The sequence below is a fragment of the Solanum verrucosum genome, unplaced genomic scaffold (assembly GCF_900185275.1).
Source record: "Solanum verrucosum unplaced genomic scaffold, falcon-dt-bn FXZP01000085.1, whole genome shotgun sequence".
In the NCBI taxonomy this organism is placed as follows: Eukaryota; Viridiplantae; Streptophyta; class Magnoliopsida; order Solanales; family Solanaceae; genus Solanum; species Solanum verrucosum.
The window spans coordinates 3,263,681-3,279,306 of NW_026019839.1; the positions used below are offsets into that span (position 1 = coordinate 3,263,681).

At 28.6% G+C, this 15,626-nt stretch overlaps 1 protein-coding gene across 1 annotated transcript; it reads left to right on the top strand.

Moving 5' to 3' along the window:
• Nucleotides 1-5,107: 5,107 nt before the first annotated feature.
• On the top strand, nucleotides 5,108-7,953 carry LOC125815146 (lysine histidine transporter-like 2). Its single transcript, XM_049494555.1, has 6 exons — nucleotides 5,108-5,301; nucleotides 6,176-6,959; nucleotides 7,046-7,151; nucleotides 7,238-7,329; nucleotides 7,473-7,541; nucleotides 7,855-7,953. Exons 1-6 carry the CDS (start codon nucleotides 5,108-5,110, stop codon nucleotides 7,951-7,953), a joined length of 1,344 nt encoding a protein of 447 aa, XP_049350512.1.
• Nucleotides 7,954-15,626: the final 7,673 nt, after the last annotated feature.

Below are 15,626 nucleotides of genomic sequence, written 5' to 3' on the forward strand. Positions count from 1 at the left end.
CCTGAATCATTGTCTTCATTTGGGTCATAGTGTTGAGTAAATTGGTCTATTGATAGATCGTTCTCATCACTTCTACTCTTTGTCTTTTCCGGGTTAGAATCTGTTGGTTCTGGCTCTGGTTTTGGATTTTCTTGTATGATTTTTTCTTGTATAATCTCTTTAGCCTTTTCTTTTTCTTTGAGTAACTTGTAAAGGGAACTTGTTATTATTTTTTCTATTCTTTTATTTTGTTTTTTTCTTTTTTATAAGAATTCCTTTGTCTTTTTGCTTGTCTCTGCCAATATCGTATTGAAATTTGCTGGCAGAATCCTTACACTTTTTGGCAAAGTGTCAGCCATCAACGGATTTGATGAGTCTTTACCCGCTACCGTTTGAACGGGACTAGTTGTACCTCTAGCTGATACAATAGCTCTTTCTACATTCGTTGGGGAATGTACACCCGTCTTATCCATTTTGTAATGAGATGGAGAACTCTTTGGTCCTTTTGGGTAGTCTTGTATTTGTAATGGTATGGTTTGATTAGTATTTCCAAGTAAAAACTTTATCCTCTTTTGTAATGAGTGGATATGTTGTGTCATTTTTCCTTTTTCAGTTTCTAGTCTCTCGATAGTCTGATTTAGTCTTTTGAATCATTCCGTCATTGAAGAACAATGATCGCAGAAAATTATTTTGTATGTATCCTTTTGAATATTGTATTGCAAAAAAGGTCTTGAAGTCTTTCTTAGAGTTGGGCTTATGAAATAATTAAGCCCAAGAGCTCCTCTAGCATAGTCTAGTACTTCATTCAAATCATTGAATTCTTTAAAAAGTGAGGTAGAAAAGTCTTTGATTGAGTCTATTACTTCTATCCATGTCTGAAAAACTCCTGGCAATTTTCCTTGAACTACTACGTGGAATCTGAATTTTTTATCCTCATTTTTGTCTGTAAAATAATGGCTTAAAGAATTTACTACTGAAATGAAATAACTATTGTCTCTTGGAATTTTGTTGTATGCTATCCACAGGTTGTCTATTAGACATCTTTGGGGTTTATCTATCTTTGTTTCTGGTTTTACCCTGAAACTTAGATTAGATGGAGGATAGAAAATTAGATTTTGTTTTCCAAAATGTAGTCGTTCCATGCTTGTAGCATTTAGTCTTGCTTCTTCGACTCTTGTTTGTGGTTGAAATAAAGTGTTTCTTAATAGAGTCTGCAAATATAAGTCTTTGTCTTTCTGTCCACTTGAATTTGAACTGGATGCCTTGTCTTTGCATGTACTCATTCTGAAAATTAAGAATTAATTTACTCATTCTAAGAATTAATAATTAGTTTCTGAAAATTAATAATTAGTTTTCATAAGTGTGCTTAGTTGATCAGCTAAGGAATTATATTTTCCCTTTATATGTTCTAGAGATATATTATAGATTGATGTAGCGTCTAAAAAAATTAGCCATCATTTTTTACTACTATTTTTTCCTTCTATTTTCTGGTGAAATTTCACAATAGCCTCTCAGTCGGTTCTTACCAAAATTTCCTTTTTATTAATAATATATAATTTAAAACTATTTAATCCATATATGACTGCTAGAATTTTTGCATCTATGCTACTCATGTTTCCTTTTTCCTTGTACTTTCCACTATGATAGGCGCAAATTTTTTCATCTTTCTTGTCTCCATATTTATTGTTCTTTGTTTTTAATACTTGGTCCCCATCCTTCTAGACTCCCATCAGTTTTCACTATTGGGTAGTTAGTTTCTAGCGGGAGGGCTAAATCTGGTATATTTTTAACCATTTGTTTAAGCTTTTGTACTAGTTTTATGTCTTCCATATTGAAAGTCTTCTGTCCATAAATTCTTGTCTTAGAATATAAGGGTCAGGCTATTTTTCCTAGGTCTTTTATAAATTTCGTGCATAATTTAATATTCCTAGAAATTTTTGTAAGTCTTTAGTATTATCTAATTTATCAGGCATGTCGAGGACCTTGTTTGCTATATGGGGTTGTAACTTTATCTTTCCATTTCCAATTTCTACCCCTAGGAATTTTATAAGACTTTTACATAATTCCATTTTCTTTTTGCTAATTATAATTCCATTGTCTATAAATAGTTTAAACACTGTTTGTAAATGTCCTAGATGTTCGTTGGTATTATTACTAAATACTAGTATATCGTCTACATATACTAAAATAAATTTTTATAATTTCTAAATATGTTATCCATCTTTCTTTGAAAGATTGGAGGAGCTGTTTTTAAACCGAAGGGCATTACTAACCATTCGAAATGTCCTTCTGGGCAAGTAAAGGTTGTCCATTCTATACTGTCTTCATGCATTTTGATTTGCCAGTATCCGGATTTACAATCAAACTTACTAAAAAAAATTCTTCCTTGTATTCTATTTATTAATTTTGTTTTGTCTGGTAGTTTATATCCATCCATTCTTGTATTGTCATTAAGTCTCTTATAGTTTATTACCATTCTAGCTTTTCCTCTTAATATTTCATTATGATTTCTTACCATAAATGCGGCTGACCTATGTCTTGAAGTTGATCTTCTTATTCCCAGTGCTTCAGAGGTCTTTCTCCAATTATTTCTAATTTATCTAAGATGGAAATCACTTCCTCTAAGTCTTTCTGATTTTTTATAACTCCAATATGTTGTAATTCTTTTTTGAAATGGTAAAGTTCTGTATTTATTTCTATTAAGTTATAACTTTTTTCTAGTTGTAAATCAGATAAACTTAATAATTCAATTTCTTCAATAACATGTATCTTAGTACAATTACATTCTTTTTTTTCTTTTCTTTTTTTAAATGTTCATCTCTCTTCACCTTACTTTGTTCATCTATATATGTGTGTGTGTATTTTGATAAAATATTACGATCTCATGTATTCTAAAAATAGAATTAAATTATGATTTCATAAACAAAGCAGTTGTCAAGTAATTTTTTATGGTGATTGAAGGAATTCCAACATTATGTATAATTGAAGGTAGTTGTTAAGGAAATTTTGAATGGTAAAAATTAGAGAATTTTACACAAATCTGATAGTGTTAAGAACTAATTACATCTTATCTTTATTTTTTTTCTAAATTATAAAATATTCTTAAATTTGGTGAAATACGGATACATCTCAAAATATCCCGATATGTTGCGTCTCGATTTCAGATACATCCCTCAACGTCCCGATCCAATCAGGGGCGGACCCACATGGAGTCCGACGGGTGCTCGAGCACCCATTAACCTCATCTCGGAATATATATATCTATGTAGAAATTAAGAGGTATTTGTATAAAATTAACATAGAGCACCCAATGAATAAATGATTTGATTGGCCCATTCACTCTTGGGTGAGTGCTTAAGGCTCTTTTAGTGTTGTTGAGCTCGAGTTTGAATCTCATTGTTAACATGTTTTTTTTTTATATTTTTGACTCTACCACTTTCAGAGCACCCACAACCTTAAAATCCTAGATCCGCCACTGGATCCAACGCGTCTTTGTTTTGGATACATCACTCAACATTCTGATACATCGCGTACGTCTTGATACATCACGTAAATGTATCCGACTGATACATTGCGTAAAGTGATGTATTTAAGAATATAAAAGACTATATTTTTTTTGTAATTTTTAGGTATGATAAAATAAGTTGGATATTTAAGTAATTTTTGCTCTAAATTAATCTACAATATGTCATTAGTTAATATTTAGTCACAAATAATTTTCTATTCAACAAATCTGGAACAACTTTTTCTCTTATCCTAATAAAATAATTTTATCCATTTATCAACAAACTTTGAATCTTATGGCAGATAACATAAAATCGTGAGGTAACTTATGATGAAAATATTTTTCTTCCTTGATAGCCTTCTAATAAACAATCATGGATCAAATGAATTAGAATTTTCAATTGACAAAAAAATAATTTTAAAAAAACTTAATTATCAAGTAAATAAGATAATAATTTTAAATATTTTTCAATATATACTTTTTGCTTATTGCGCGAAAATGTATACTAGGTTATTAGAAATATATAAAATTATTAAGAACCCTACTTTTGTTAGAAACCATACATATTTATAACTTTCTTTAGAGTAGTTATCTTATGCAAAACGACGCTTAATCGATCTTTTGTACTAGTCCAACATGTAGTAAAATCTTATCCATAATTTCGTAATCAGATAATTCATAGCTCATTTGTTTTCATGAAAATTAAAATATTTTAATCTAAACACACATATTATATTAAGATGCCATATTTAGATCTAATTTTTTTTTTGAGTTCAAGTTTTGTGCACCGTCTGTATATAAGATTTTCTACACCATCGGATTATTTTTAAGATAAACATGATAACTTAATGAAGTAATTAATAAAATATCTTTTTGAATATAATTATAATTACGATAAAATATAATAAAATAAGTCCTCTTTCTTCCCTAACTAAAATTAATTCATAGTTATCTTCTTAATTAACCAAGTTTATTTGCTTTTCGCATTCCGGTCGGATGTTATCGCTAGTCATTCTGCATATATATAGTATATTTATATTTAAACAGAATAAGTAAAGAATTAAAAAAATGATAATTAAAATATTATATCAAGAAATATCTTCTTAAAAAAATATTATTTGTAACGGATGCTTGAGAAATGCAAGGAGTCAAGTCCGGTAGTTACGTTAATACAAAACAAATAAAAGTGTAATATCAAATTAGTTATATAATTTTTACTAGGTCAATTAAGTTAGCTACCCACTTTCTTTTTTATTATATATATAATAAATAGAATAAATGGTAAGTATTAATTAATTAATGATATAAGTAAAATTTAGTAGTTATAGAATCCGTATCAAACAAGAATTAAATTATCTACTAAAAACTAGGATTTAGGGGTGGGTTAATTACCTTACCTTACCTATATAAATAGGAGACTTTGGCCTATAAAAATATATTCTCATTTTTGCTTCTCTTGTGAAAAAAAAAAAAACTAAGGAAGAAGACTAGAAATTCATGTTAAACTCCTTCTTCTTCTCTTATTTCTCTTACTCTTTATTCTCTCACAAAATTTTCATTCTTATTTACATTAATTAGTCTATTTATATTTTGTTTTAGATTTAGATTTTTAGATATTTCCTCATGGCTCGTGTTGGTGAAAATGGAGTTAATAATGCAATCGATACAAGGACTAAGGAGCAAAAAGCAATCGATGAATGGCTACCAATAACATCGAACCGGAATGCGAAGTGGTGGTACTCAACTATGCATAATGTTACCGCTATGGTTGGTGCTGGTGTTCTTAGTCTTCCTTACGCTATGTCTCAGATGGGATGGTAATTATTTCTTTATTTCTTTTTTGATTGTGATTTGAGTCGAATATAAATATTTTAGATATGGTATAGTAAAATAGTCATGATTCGTATTTGATCTAATTGCTATTATCTTATACCATAGTTTTTTTAAAAAAAATTAGGTTTTGTAACTTTTGAAAGATTTTTAAAATGCTGTCCATTTGCAGTTGAGGGTACGAAAAAATCGGAAAAGTTAATACATATCCTTAATTATTTCCCTTTTTTGGGTAAACAAATATTCCTTTACCCATTTAATATTTTTCCAGATATGATAGTATCTAAAAATATTAATCATGATTTTTAAACCACTAATATTCTACAATCTTTAATAATTAATTTTATTTATTTTGTAATTAGAGAAAATCTCGTATGCACGCTTTTACAATGCAAATGTAGGAAAAATTAACAATTATATGAATTAAATCAAAACATATATTTTGAGCTTCTTTTTTTCTTGCTAATGAGTAAATTTGTGTTTGTTACATTTTCAATTCAACATTTTCTTATACATATATTATAAATTTGCATTTGATATAACCAGCAGACCTTACCACTACCTTGTGGAGATAGAGAGACTGTATTAGCACATTCGTTCATATTTTCAAATAATTTATCACTACCTTGTGAAGTTAGAGAGACTGTCTGTTGCCACTTGTTTTTTTTTCTTTTCTTAGTATTGACCTAATGAGTAAATTTCTGTTTGTTACATTTTCAATCCAACAATTTCTTATACATAGTAATAAATCTACATTTGATATAACCAGTAGACCTTATCACTACCTTGTGGAAACAGAAAGTGTCTGTTATCGAGTATTAGCATATTCGTTCATATTTTCAAATGGTTGTGTTTATGCAGGGGAGCTGGTGTAACAGCAATGTTACTATCATGGATTATAACATTTTACACAATCTGGCAAATGGTTGAGATGCATGAAATGATTCCGGGGAAGAGATTTGACAGATATCATGAACTAGGTCAATGCGCGTTTGGTGAAAAACTTGGCCTCTGGATTGTTGTTCCACAACAAATGATCGTAGAGGTCAGCACTTGTATTATCTACATGGTAACTGGTGGTAAATCATTGCAAAAATTTCAAGAAATTATACTCCCAAACATGAAACCACTCAAACTCACTTATTTCATCGCCTTCTTTTCAGTCATCGAGTTTGGCCTATCTCTGTTACCAAATTTCAACTCCCTCTCCTCTGTTTCATTTGTCGCGGCAGTTTTATCCATAGCATATTCTTTTATAGCATGGGCTGCATCAATAAAAGAGCACGCGATTGGGACACAAGTAGTGAGTTATGGTCCAAGAAGTACTAAAAGTTCAGATAATGTGTTTATGTTTTTGAGTGCATTAGGTAATGTAGCATTTTCATATGCTGGACATAATGTTGTTCTTGAAATTCAAGCTACTATTCCTTCAACACCAGAGAATCCATCAAAGAAAGCTATGTGGAAAGGTGTATTGATAGCTTATATTATCGTCGCGATATGCTATTTGCCTGTTGCTTTCGTTGGATATTGGGTGTTTGGTAATGGAGTTGATGATAATATTTTGCTAACACTACATAGACCTGTTTGGCTTATTGCTGCTGCTAATATCTTCGTAGTCTTTCATGTCATTGGAAGTTACCAGGTAACATACTCTCAAAATATATACTCACAATTACTCTACTTTTGCATTATTGAAGTCGTTGTATTAATGGTTGAAAATCACTTTAGGTTTATGCAATGCCAGTGTTTGACATGTTTGAGACATTTGCGGTGAGGTCAATGAAATTCAAACCTTCATTTCTCTTACGTTTTGTCGTGCGTATGGCTTTTGTTGGTAAGCTAGCTTTTAGTAAATATTTATATCAGTTTCTTTTCTTTTTTTTTATGTAATTTTATGATATGATTTTGTTATTTTTGTAGCATTTACATTGTTTGTGGCTATCACAATTCCATTCTTTGGTGGTTTAATGGGGTTCTTTGGAGGCTTTGCTTTGGCACCAACTTCATACTATGTAAGTACTCTATATATTTTATTAATCAGAAATTATAACTATATTAATTAAATATCTATTTATTAACTCACATAACAAAAAATCTTTTAAGATTAATACTTATTAATTAACCTATGTATATGTCTTTTACTTTCTTTTTACAGCTTCCATGTATCATTTGGCTTATACTCAAAAAGCCCAAGAGGTTTGGCTTGTCATGGACTATTAATTGGGTAAGTTTAAACAATATGCAAGTTTGTTTTTCTATTCCCTTTCGATTTATATGATTTAATTATTATTTTTAGTCGGTCTCAGAAAAATGGGCTAACAATTTGACTTTAAAATGCCTATAATACCCCTTAATGAAATGATTTATGGTCAAATCAGTGTTTATCACTTATTTTAGAGTTTAGACCATAAGTTTTAAAAGTCTTGCTTTTTTTTTCTTAAACTCTTGTGTCAAGAGTCAAACTAACTGTATAAAATGGAACGGAGGGAGTACTTTTTTTTATCTATCTAATTACTTTATTTTTTTTTATATTGCAGGTGTGTATCATAGTGGGTGTACTTTTGACTCTTCTATCTCCTATTGGTGGAATGTGGAGCATCATTAAATCTGTCAAGACTTATAAATTCTACCAATGATAAATAAAGAAGAAGTCATTCTGATTTTTATGGAATTTAGAGATTTAGAATTGATAAGAAAAAAATATTTATTTGCTTATATTAATTTAGATGATTATGGTTCTTTATTCTGCCTGTTTATGTAAGGCAGAGAGAGATACATATTTTCAGACTAGTTCTTTCTTTTTATTTGGATCAAATAAGACTAGTTCTTTCAGTTTTATCACAACTTTCAAGTTATTTAAGTATGAATGTTTATTGAGGTTTGAATTGTGATATTTTGATTATTCATGTGATTTTCTTTAAAATATTCAAAAGTTTGTTGCATAAAAAGAAAATAATGCAAGTTTTGGAAAACGAATTGAAAATAAAAAAATGTTTAATACATTAAAGTGCTACAAACAAAAGCATTTGAACTTATAAACCAAAAATGGACCATGTAATATGTAACATAATAAGAATATCAAAATTTAGTTATTCAATATGGATCTTGTTGTTGAAAACAGATTAAATGGTAGATGAATCATCATGAATGTCATTAATCGAATTAATAAGGTGTTGTCCTTAATAGTTTATGAGAAAATTTCATAAAAGTATAATTACCTAATTCATAAAATAGTGTTCCACTAACTTTCGTTTTAAGCAAGAGAAAATAGTAAATTTTGTTAGAGAAAGTAAAGATAATGTTGTTAATTTCATGAAGTTCTTTCTCTGTCTTCTATAACAAAGAAGATAACAATGACGAATTTTATAAGCGATGTGGGGTGCACATTTAAATTTAATACTTTTTTATATATAAATTTGTTAGATTTATGGCAAATAATCAAAATGAACAAAGCAAATATTTGAGAACTCGGGAATGGAAAATAAGCCTCTCTAAGGGAAGAAGACCTAGCCCAACTTTCTTTCCGAGCCATCAATAACTGTCGGCTTTCAACGGGTCCGGCAATCCTTTCACCGATCGGTCAGTTATGGAAGACTCTGTTGGGTAGAAGCCCGAATATCATTAAGAATATCTTAACATTTTTCATTTTTTATCTTTTATAAGTTTTGTTATTCATTATAGAAATTTCAATCAAATAAAATATATCAAAGATCAAAATAAACACCTTTATTATACATTAAAGATTATTTCAATCAAGTAAAATATATTAAAGACCAAAATAGAACATCTATATTCATATATAATAATAAAGTTAAATATGAAAACGGTGAGGTGACGCTCTCTAAGGGCTTCAATCCTATTTATCTTTTTTGTGGGTTTTTTGGCCTTTTTTTAATTTTAAAATACAAAAAAATTCACCTACAAATTTAAATAACATTAAAGTTAATCATATTTAATTATATCTTCATCAATAGCCATATTTAATTTATTTTGTCATGACTGTTATTATTCTCTTTCCCTATAATTTATTAATTTCTCACCAATTATTACAAACCTTTTCATTTGATTTAAAAAGAATTCCAACAAATTATTCACGAAAGTTAAATTTTATGGGTTTTATCTATTTATTTTATAGTCTTTTCCTTTTTTTTTTGTTTTGTTCTTTATTTTACTTCTTTTTATTATTTAATTTATATCTTTATATAATATAGATTTATTTCTTAATCTTCTTTATTTTTGTTTTTTCTTCTTTATTTAATTTTTAAGTTTCACCTCCGTAACTTAAATCTATTAAACTTCTATTCTTAATAATATCATTAGTTTCATGACTTTTAAGTTTTCATATTTATAACCTCCAACTATTAAATTATAAAATTTAACATACTTTATGATATCTCTCCATTTTTATCAATAGAAATTGACAAGTTTTTTGTTTCATGAAATCCCAACTCAAAATTATTTTTTATATTTCATTGTTCTTTGTAGTATTATTATAATATTATAAAATTCATGTTTTAACTTTACATGGTGAAGATGACTTTTGAATGTTGATTAGTTTGTCAAAGAGGGTGCCGAACAAGAGCTCAAAAAAGTGGGCACTGATTATGTATTCTTATTTTGATCTATTTTCTTATGATAAGGTCCCAATGAAGATGTGTTTGTTTGTGTTTTCTCTATGTAACTTCCTTAGTTTGAATTTTTTTAATATTTTATTATTGCAAGTCTGTATTTTTATTTAGATGCAATTAGTTATTGTTAGTTTGTGTGTAATAATACAGACTACTAACAAAAATTTAAAAATACTATTGCACAAAGAACTATTTATATTTTCTTTAAAGATTCCTTCATTTTTGTCTATATAAATTCATAATTTTTTTATTTCATGAAACTCTTGTTTGAGATTATCCTTTTTATTTCATATTTGAAATAGTGTTTTTCTTAATTCTTCTTAAAGTCTTTCTCACATAATTGTTAAGACATAAGTTAAAGAGCCAAAGAGGCTCCTAAACGTTTCTTATTTCAAGTTAAATAGCGGACATTGAAGAAGAGTATTAAGTACTAAATCTACACTACAAAACTACAGTACAACATATTTTTACTTCAATTTAAATTTATCAATTTAAATTTAGCATAATTTACATATGCTCATTTTTACGTTTTAGACATTATAATTTCCATACTTTATCAAATAATTTTTACACTTCTCACGATCTATTTGAGCTATTTATATTATTATCGGTTGAATTTCGTTCTTTTTTAGTATTATTAGTTTCACATTATAAACGTTATGTTATTAAGTATCTTTTTAAGTATAAATGAAGAAAAACAAATTTAAAGTATAAAATTTTAAAAATAGTTCTCTATCTTCAATCTACGATGTTCCACATATGTATTGTGTGTAAATTACACAAAATGATCAACTTTAATTTGTTTTTCATTATTTTTAAAGTACTTTTCTTTCCTTCATGTAATAGTATATTTTATTTGTTAGAAATTGGTTTAGTGTGAATAATAAGATGAATTCAAATATGATTTTTGATCTATTTAATTGAATTTGAACTAAAAATTCTTTTATATTAAAAAAATATGAAACGATTAATTTATACCTTTGATATAATATTTATCACCGCGCGTAGCGTGGTCAAATTACCTAGTATTTATATAAAGTAGGATCTTCAGCTCACTGATGTGGCATGTTTTTTTGGAGTTTTTTCCCCCTATTTTTCCATTGAAATGGATTTTAATTAATTAAATGCAAAATGTCAGTCCTTAACCGTTTCCTTTAAGTAAGACAATAATAATTTATGGATTCTAATTAATTAACGTTTAAGAAGAGAAAGATACCGTTTCAAATTTTAATTGTAATTTGCAATGGTTAACCGTTTCCTCTAATTAAGGCTACAATAATTGATAGATTCTAATTAATTAACGTTTGAGAAAGATAAATATATCATTTTAAATTTTAATTGTAATTTGCAGTCCATAACCATTTCCTCAAATTAAGGAAATATTACAAAAATCAATTGTTCAATTCAGCTAAATGTTATCAAATAGCATAGTTTGGAAGTATTTAAATTACGAATAGGTTTGAATATGCAATCCATGCCAAGTTTTTTATTTATTATTATTATTTATGTATTCTACTTTTAAAATTTATATTCTTGTTTGACTAGTGTCCCTTTTTTCTAATGAATAAATTATTATCAGTCAATTTTTGTTTTTAATGAAAATAAATTTTGGTATTTGATTGTGGAAAAATGATTTATTTTTTCTTCCATATCAAACACACACCCTAAGCAAACTATGTTGAATTAGCTATACGAAAATACATATTTATTTGTATATATGATGTTTGCACTAGGCTATAAAAATATATCACTATATCTTATATCTATTGATTTAGTATAAATATCAGACGTGATATTTTGCCCTATTTTATATTATGTGTACTTTAGTACGTTAATCAATGAAAAAAATACTTTAGTACATTGAAATACTTTCCATTGATTTTTTCTTCCTCTTTATTCTTCTTTGGATTTGATATGATAATATTACTCTAATAGTGAATATGTCTAACTTTATATTGTCGACTCTGGCAGGAAGTTCAAAATGTTTTGGCAAGATTTTTCCTTGGAAAATGTGTCAATTTTTTATGGAATATCGTGAAGGTGAGTTGAAAGTAATGTGTCAATTGTATTGGAAGAGGTTCTTATAATTTATCTATTTTTTGATTTTTTTCGTTTGGTGTTTGATATCCATATTAGAGCATAATTATATATTCACGATGTGTAAAACTCATTTGAAGGGAGCACTCCTCCCTACTATGATTTTTTATACTCAAGATTCGAACAAAACACCTTTAATTAAGAGAATAGTAACCTCTTCTAATACACCACATCTTTTCATGATTGCATATAAATTTTTGCCTCGAAGTAAGTTAATTCATGCTTAGTGTTCTTTTACCTTTTACAAAATACATAATATTTTATTATAGAAATTGTAGTCAATTACTAAATTGTTGATATTGTAATGTCAAAGTTTAGAAAGTGGTATCTACGCACCTCCATTATATTATCTTTGCAACATTCATTAATCATTAACATGTATTCTATCTCTTCCCTTTTTCTCTATTTTTTTTTTCGTTTTTAACACGAGATTAGAAAAAACATATGTCATTTATAAGCCGTGGTCGTGAATGATTGAGAATTTTAACATGTATTCTATCTCTTCCTAATTTCTTCTCTTTTATTTTTTGGTTTTTATCCTATATTTTACATGCTTTAGTGGTTTAGAAAGAGAGTAATTTATACTCATATAGTATAAATATAAACTTATATTAAGCTAAAAGAAAAGTGAGTGGCACATCTCTTTGGTCAAGGATCTTATTTATTTTTTTCTCTCATTTTTAAAAATATATTTATTTTTTATTAATTTATACAAAAATGAATGTGTCAATTACTATCATTTCATGTATCAATATTCTTTAATATAAAAACTTGATTATCTTTATTTTATTACTTTCCTGACTTTTGATGAGCGCATAACTCCTTAATTATATTAATAATTATTATATTATGTACGTATAATATTTATATGACTAGCATTTTTATTTATCTTTTTCCTCGTATTTTTTTTTTACCTTCTCTACTTATTTTTATGCTTAAGAAACAACACTAGAGAAGAGAATATGAAAACAATGTGTTGCTATAATTTACTTTGGGTATTTGACATTAATGGATAATATAGGGAAAAAGTCTGAAATATATTTGAACTTTGGCCGAAATTGTTGTTACGATACCGAATTTTGGAAAGGACCTTTTACCCCCTGCACTATTTAATAGTGTATTTTAAAAGGTATATATGTGTCCACGTGGACATCATAAATATTACATAATTATAAATAGTAACGTGTCCACGTGGGCACATATATACCTTTAAAATACACTACTAAGTAGTGCAGGGGTAAAAGGTCCTCCATAAAGTTTGGTATCGTAACAACAATTTCGGCCAAAGTTGAAGTATTTTTCAGACCCTTTTCCCGATAATATATAAAAGGGAAAAGGGTAAAAAATATCCCTCAACTTTGTTTTATTGGTTGACTATGCCCTTACCGTTAAAATGAAATTATTTTTACCCATGCCGTTACTAATTTCACAATTTTTACCTCTCAATTGGATGGAAAACCCAAATCAACTAAAATTACCCAATTTAAATTAAATAACCCGATTTTCTCTTTTTAATCCGAACCCGATCCATTTATACCAAATTAAAACCCCAAATCAAGCTCCGGCAACCCAAAACCCCCATTTATTTTCTCCTTTTTCCGGCGAAACACCACTGAAACAACCTCCAAACGACCACCTGAAACCCCCAAAAACCAGAAACGACACCAAACAGAAAATATTAACAAACAAATCAATTTTCCTCTACTTTCCGGTGACCACAACAAGACCTTTCTTCTCCATTTCCGGCCAGTTCCAAGCTGGAACAACATTAAACAAACCACCCACCGCTGGAATCATTCAAACAGCCGGGAAACCGACCTGAAACAGCTCTCAAACACCACCCTCTCCACGCCAAAATCTGGTGGTAAAATCACACTTCAGCACACCAGAACCCAGACCTCCATCACCCAAGCTAAAACAACCAGCAAATGACCACCAGACCCTAATTCTCTGACCTCCAAACAACCAACCAACAAAACCCCGACCAAAACCCCATCGGAAAACAACTGAAGCACCGCTAACAGATCAAACCAAAAACACAATCAGTCGAGCATCAAGGCTCGAAAGCAACAACCACAACGTCATATCAGTTTAGGCTCAACAAGCAAGCAATATCATAGTTTCAAATCTTTCTGGAGGAAAGTAAAATCCGATGATTGAACGAGCTCCAAGCTCCGACCACACTAGTGTGCTAAATCTCTCTAATCTTCTTCATATCCTTCCTCTATTAAATGTGGTCATGGAGGAAAACCACTGTCAATCTTGAATGGGATTTTCATTGCAGTCAAGGATGACATTGATTGCTATTTTCATTCGGGTATTTTTTTAACTTCATATTTCTTCAGTAAATATCTCTGTCATTTTTAGCTGAATATTTTTCTCTGTAAAAAAGTGCAGGTGGTTCTAAATGGTTTCATGAAGTTCGCCAGGTGAAGGCAGATGGGTTTCCTGTGTCAAGATTATGAAATAGTGATGCAGTTTTAGTAGGAAAGACAAATATGCATGAGTTTAACTACAGAACATTTGCTGTCAATTTTAGTAGCATGTGTTTCAATGGAAGGAGGAGATGGAGAAAATTAGAGAGATAGGTTTAGGGTTCTAATTTAATATAATTGGGTCGGGTTCGGATTAAAAGAGAAAATCAGGTCATTTACTTGAAATTGGGTAATTTTAGTTGATTTGGGTTTTCCATCCAATTGAGGGATAAAAATGGTGAAATTAGTAACGACAGGGGTAAAATAACTTCATTTTAACGGTAAAGACATAGTCAACCAATAAAACAAAGTTGAGGGATATTTTTGACCCGTTTCCCTATATAAAATAATAAAGGTTGCATCTTTAACGCTGCATGCACATGTTTTTTCTAAAAAAATTACTTTGTCACTCTCTTATAATCTATATATGATTGGAGTAGTAAGGATCACACCAAGTCACTAAATGATATTTGGTCTTTTACATCTCATCTTACGTTATGTATTTATTTATTTATTTTCTATTGTAAAAGTATAACTTCAACGATAATGTTTCACTATTGTAACTTAATTCTCTCTTCTCGCAATACTCTCTATAAGAATGAGAGCTTAAATATAAAACTTTTAATATTGATGGATCTAATGCCAAAATATTTTCGAAAGATTATTGTTTATCAGGCTAAATAAATATGTTAAATTCATGTTCAACAATTTTGATATTTTGAATATAAAATTAAGATTAAATCAATGGTATTTAATGGATCTTCAAAATTTTAAAAATATCTTCTTCTTCTTTTTTTACCAATTTTGAAGAGTATTTTTCTAATTTTATTTTCTTAATGATGGTTATGAATGTAATGTAATTTTGACCTTTAAATATTAAATAAGACACATGTCTTTCATCAAAATGCATACTTAACGAAATGGAAAAGAAATGTAATGGAGAGTTGCCACATCGATTTGAATATAATTCATGTATTCTCTCTCACCATGATTTATCACAAATATATCGTTATTTATTTATTCATTTTTATTATATAAATATATGTGTATATATATATATATATATATTTATTTGTACATAAAGAAAATCATGGAATTTATGATAGAGTA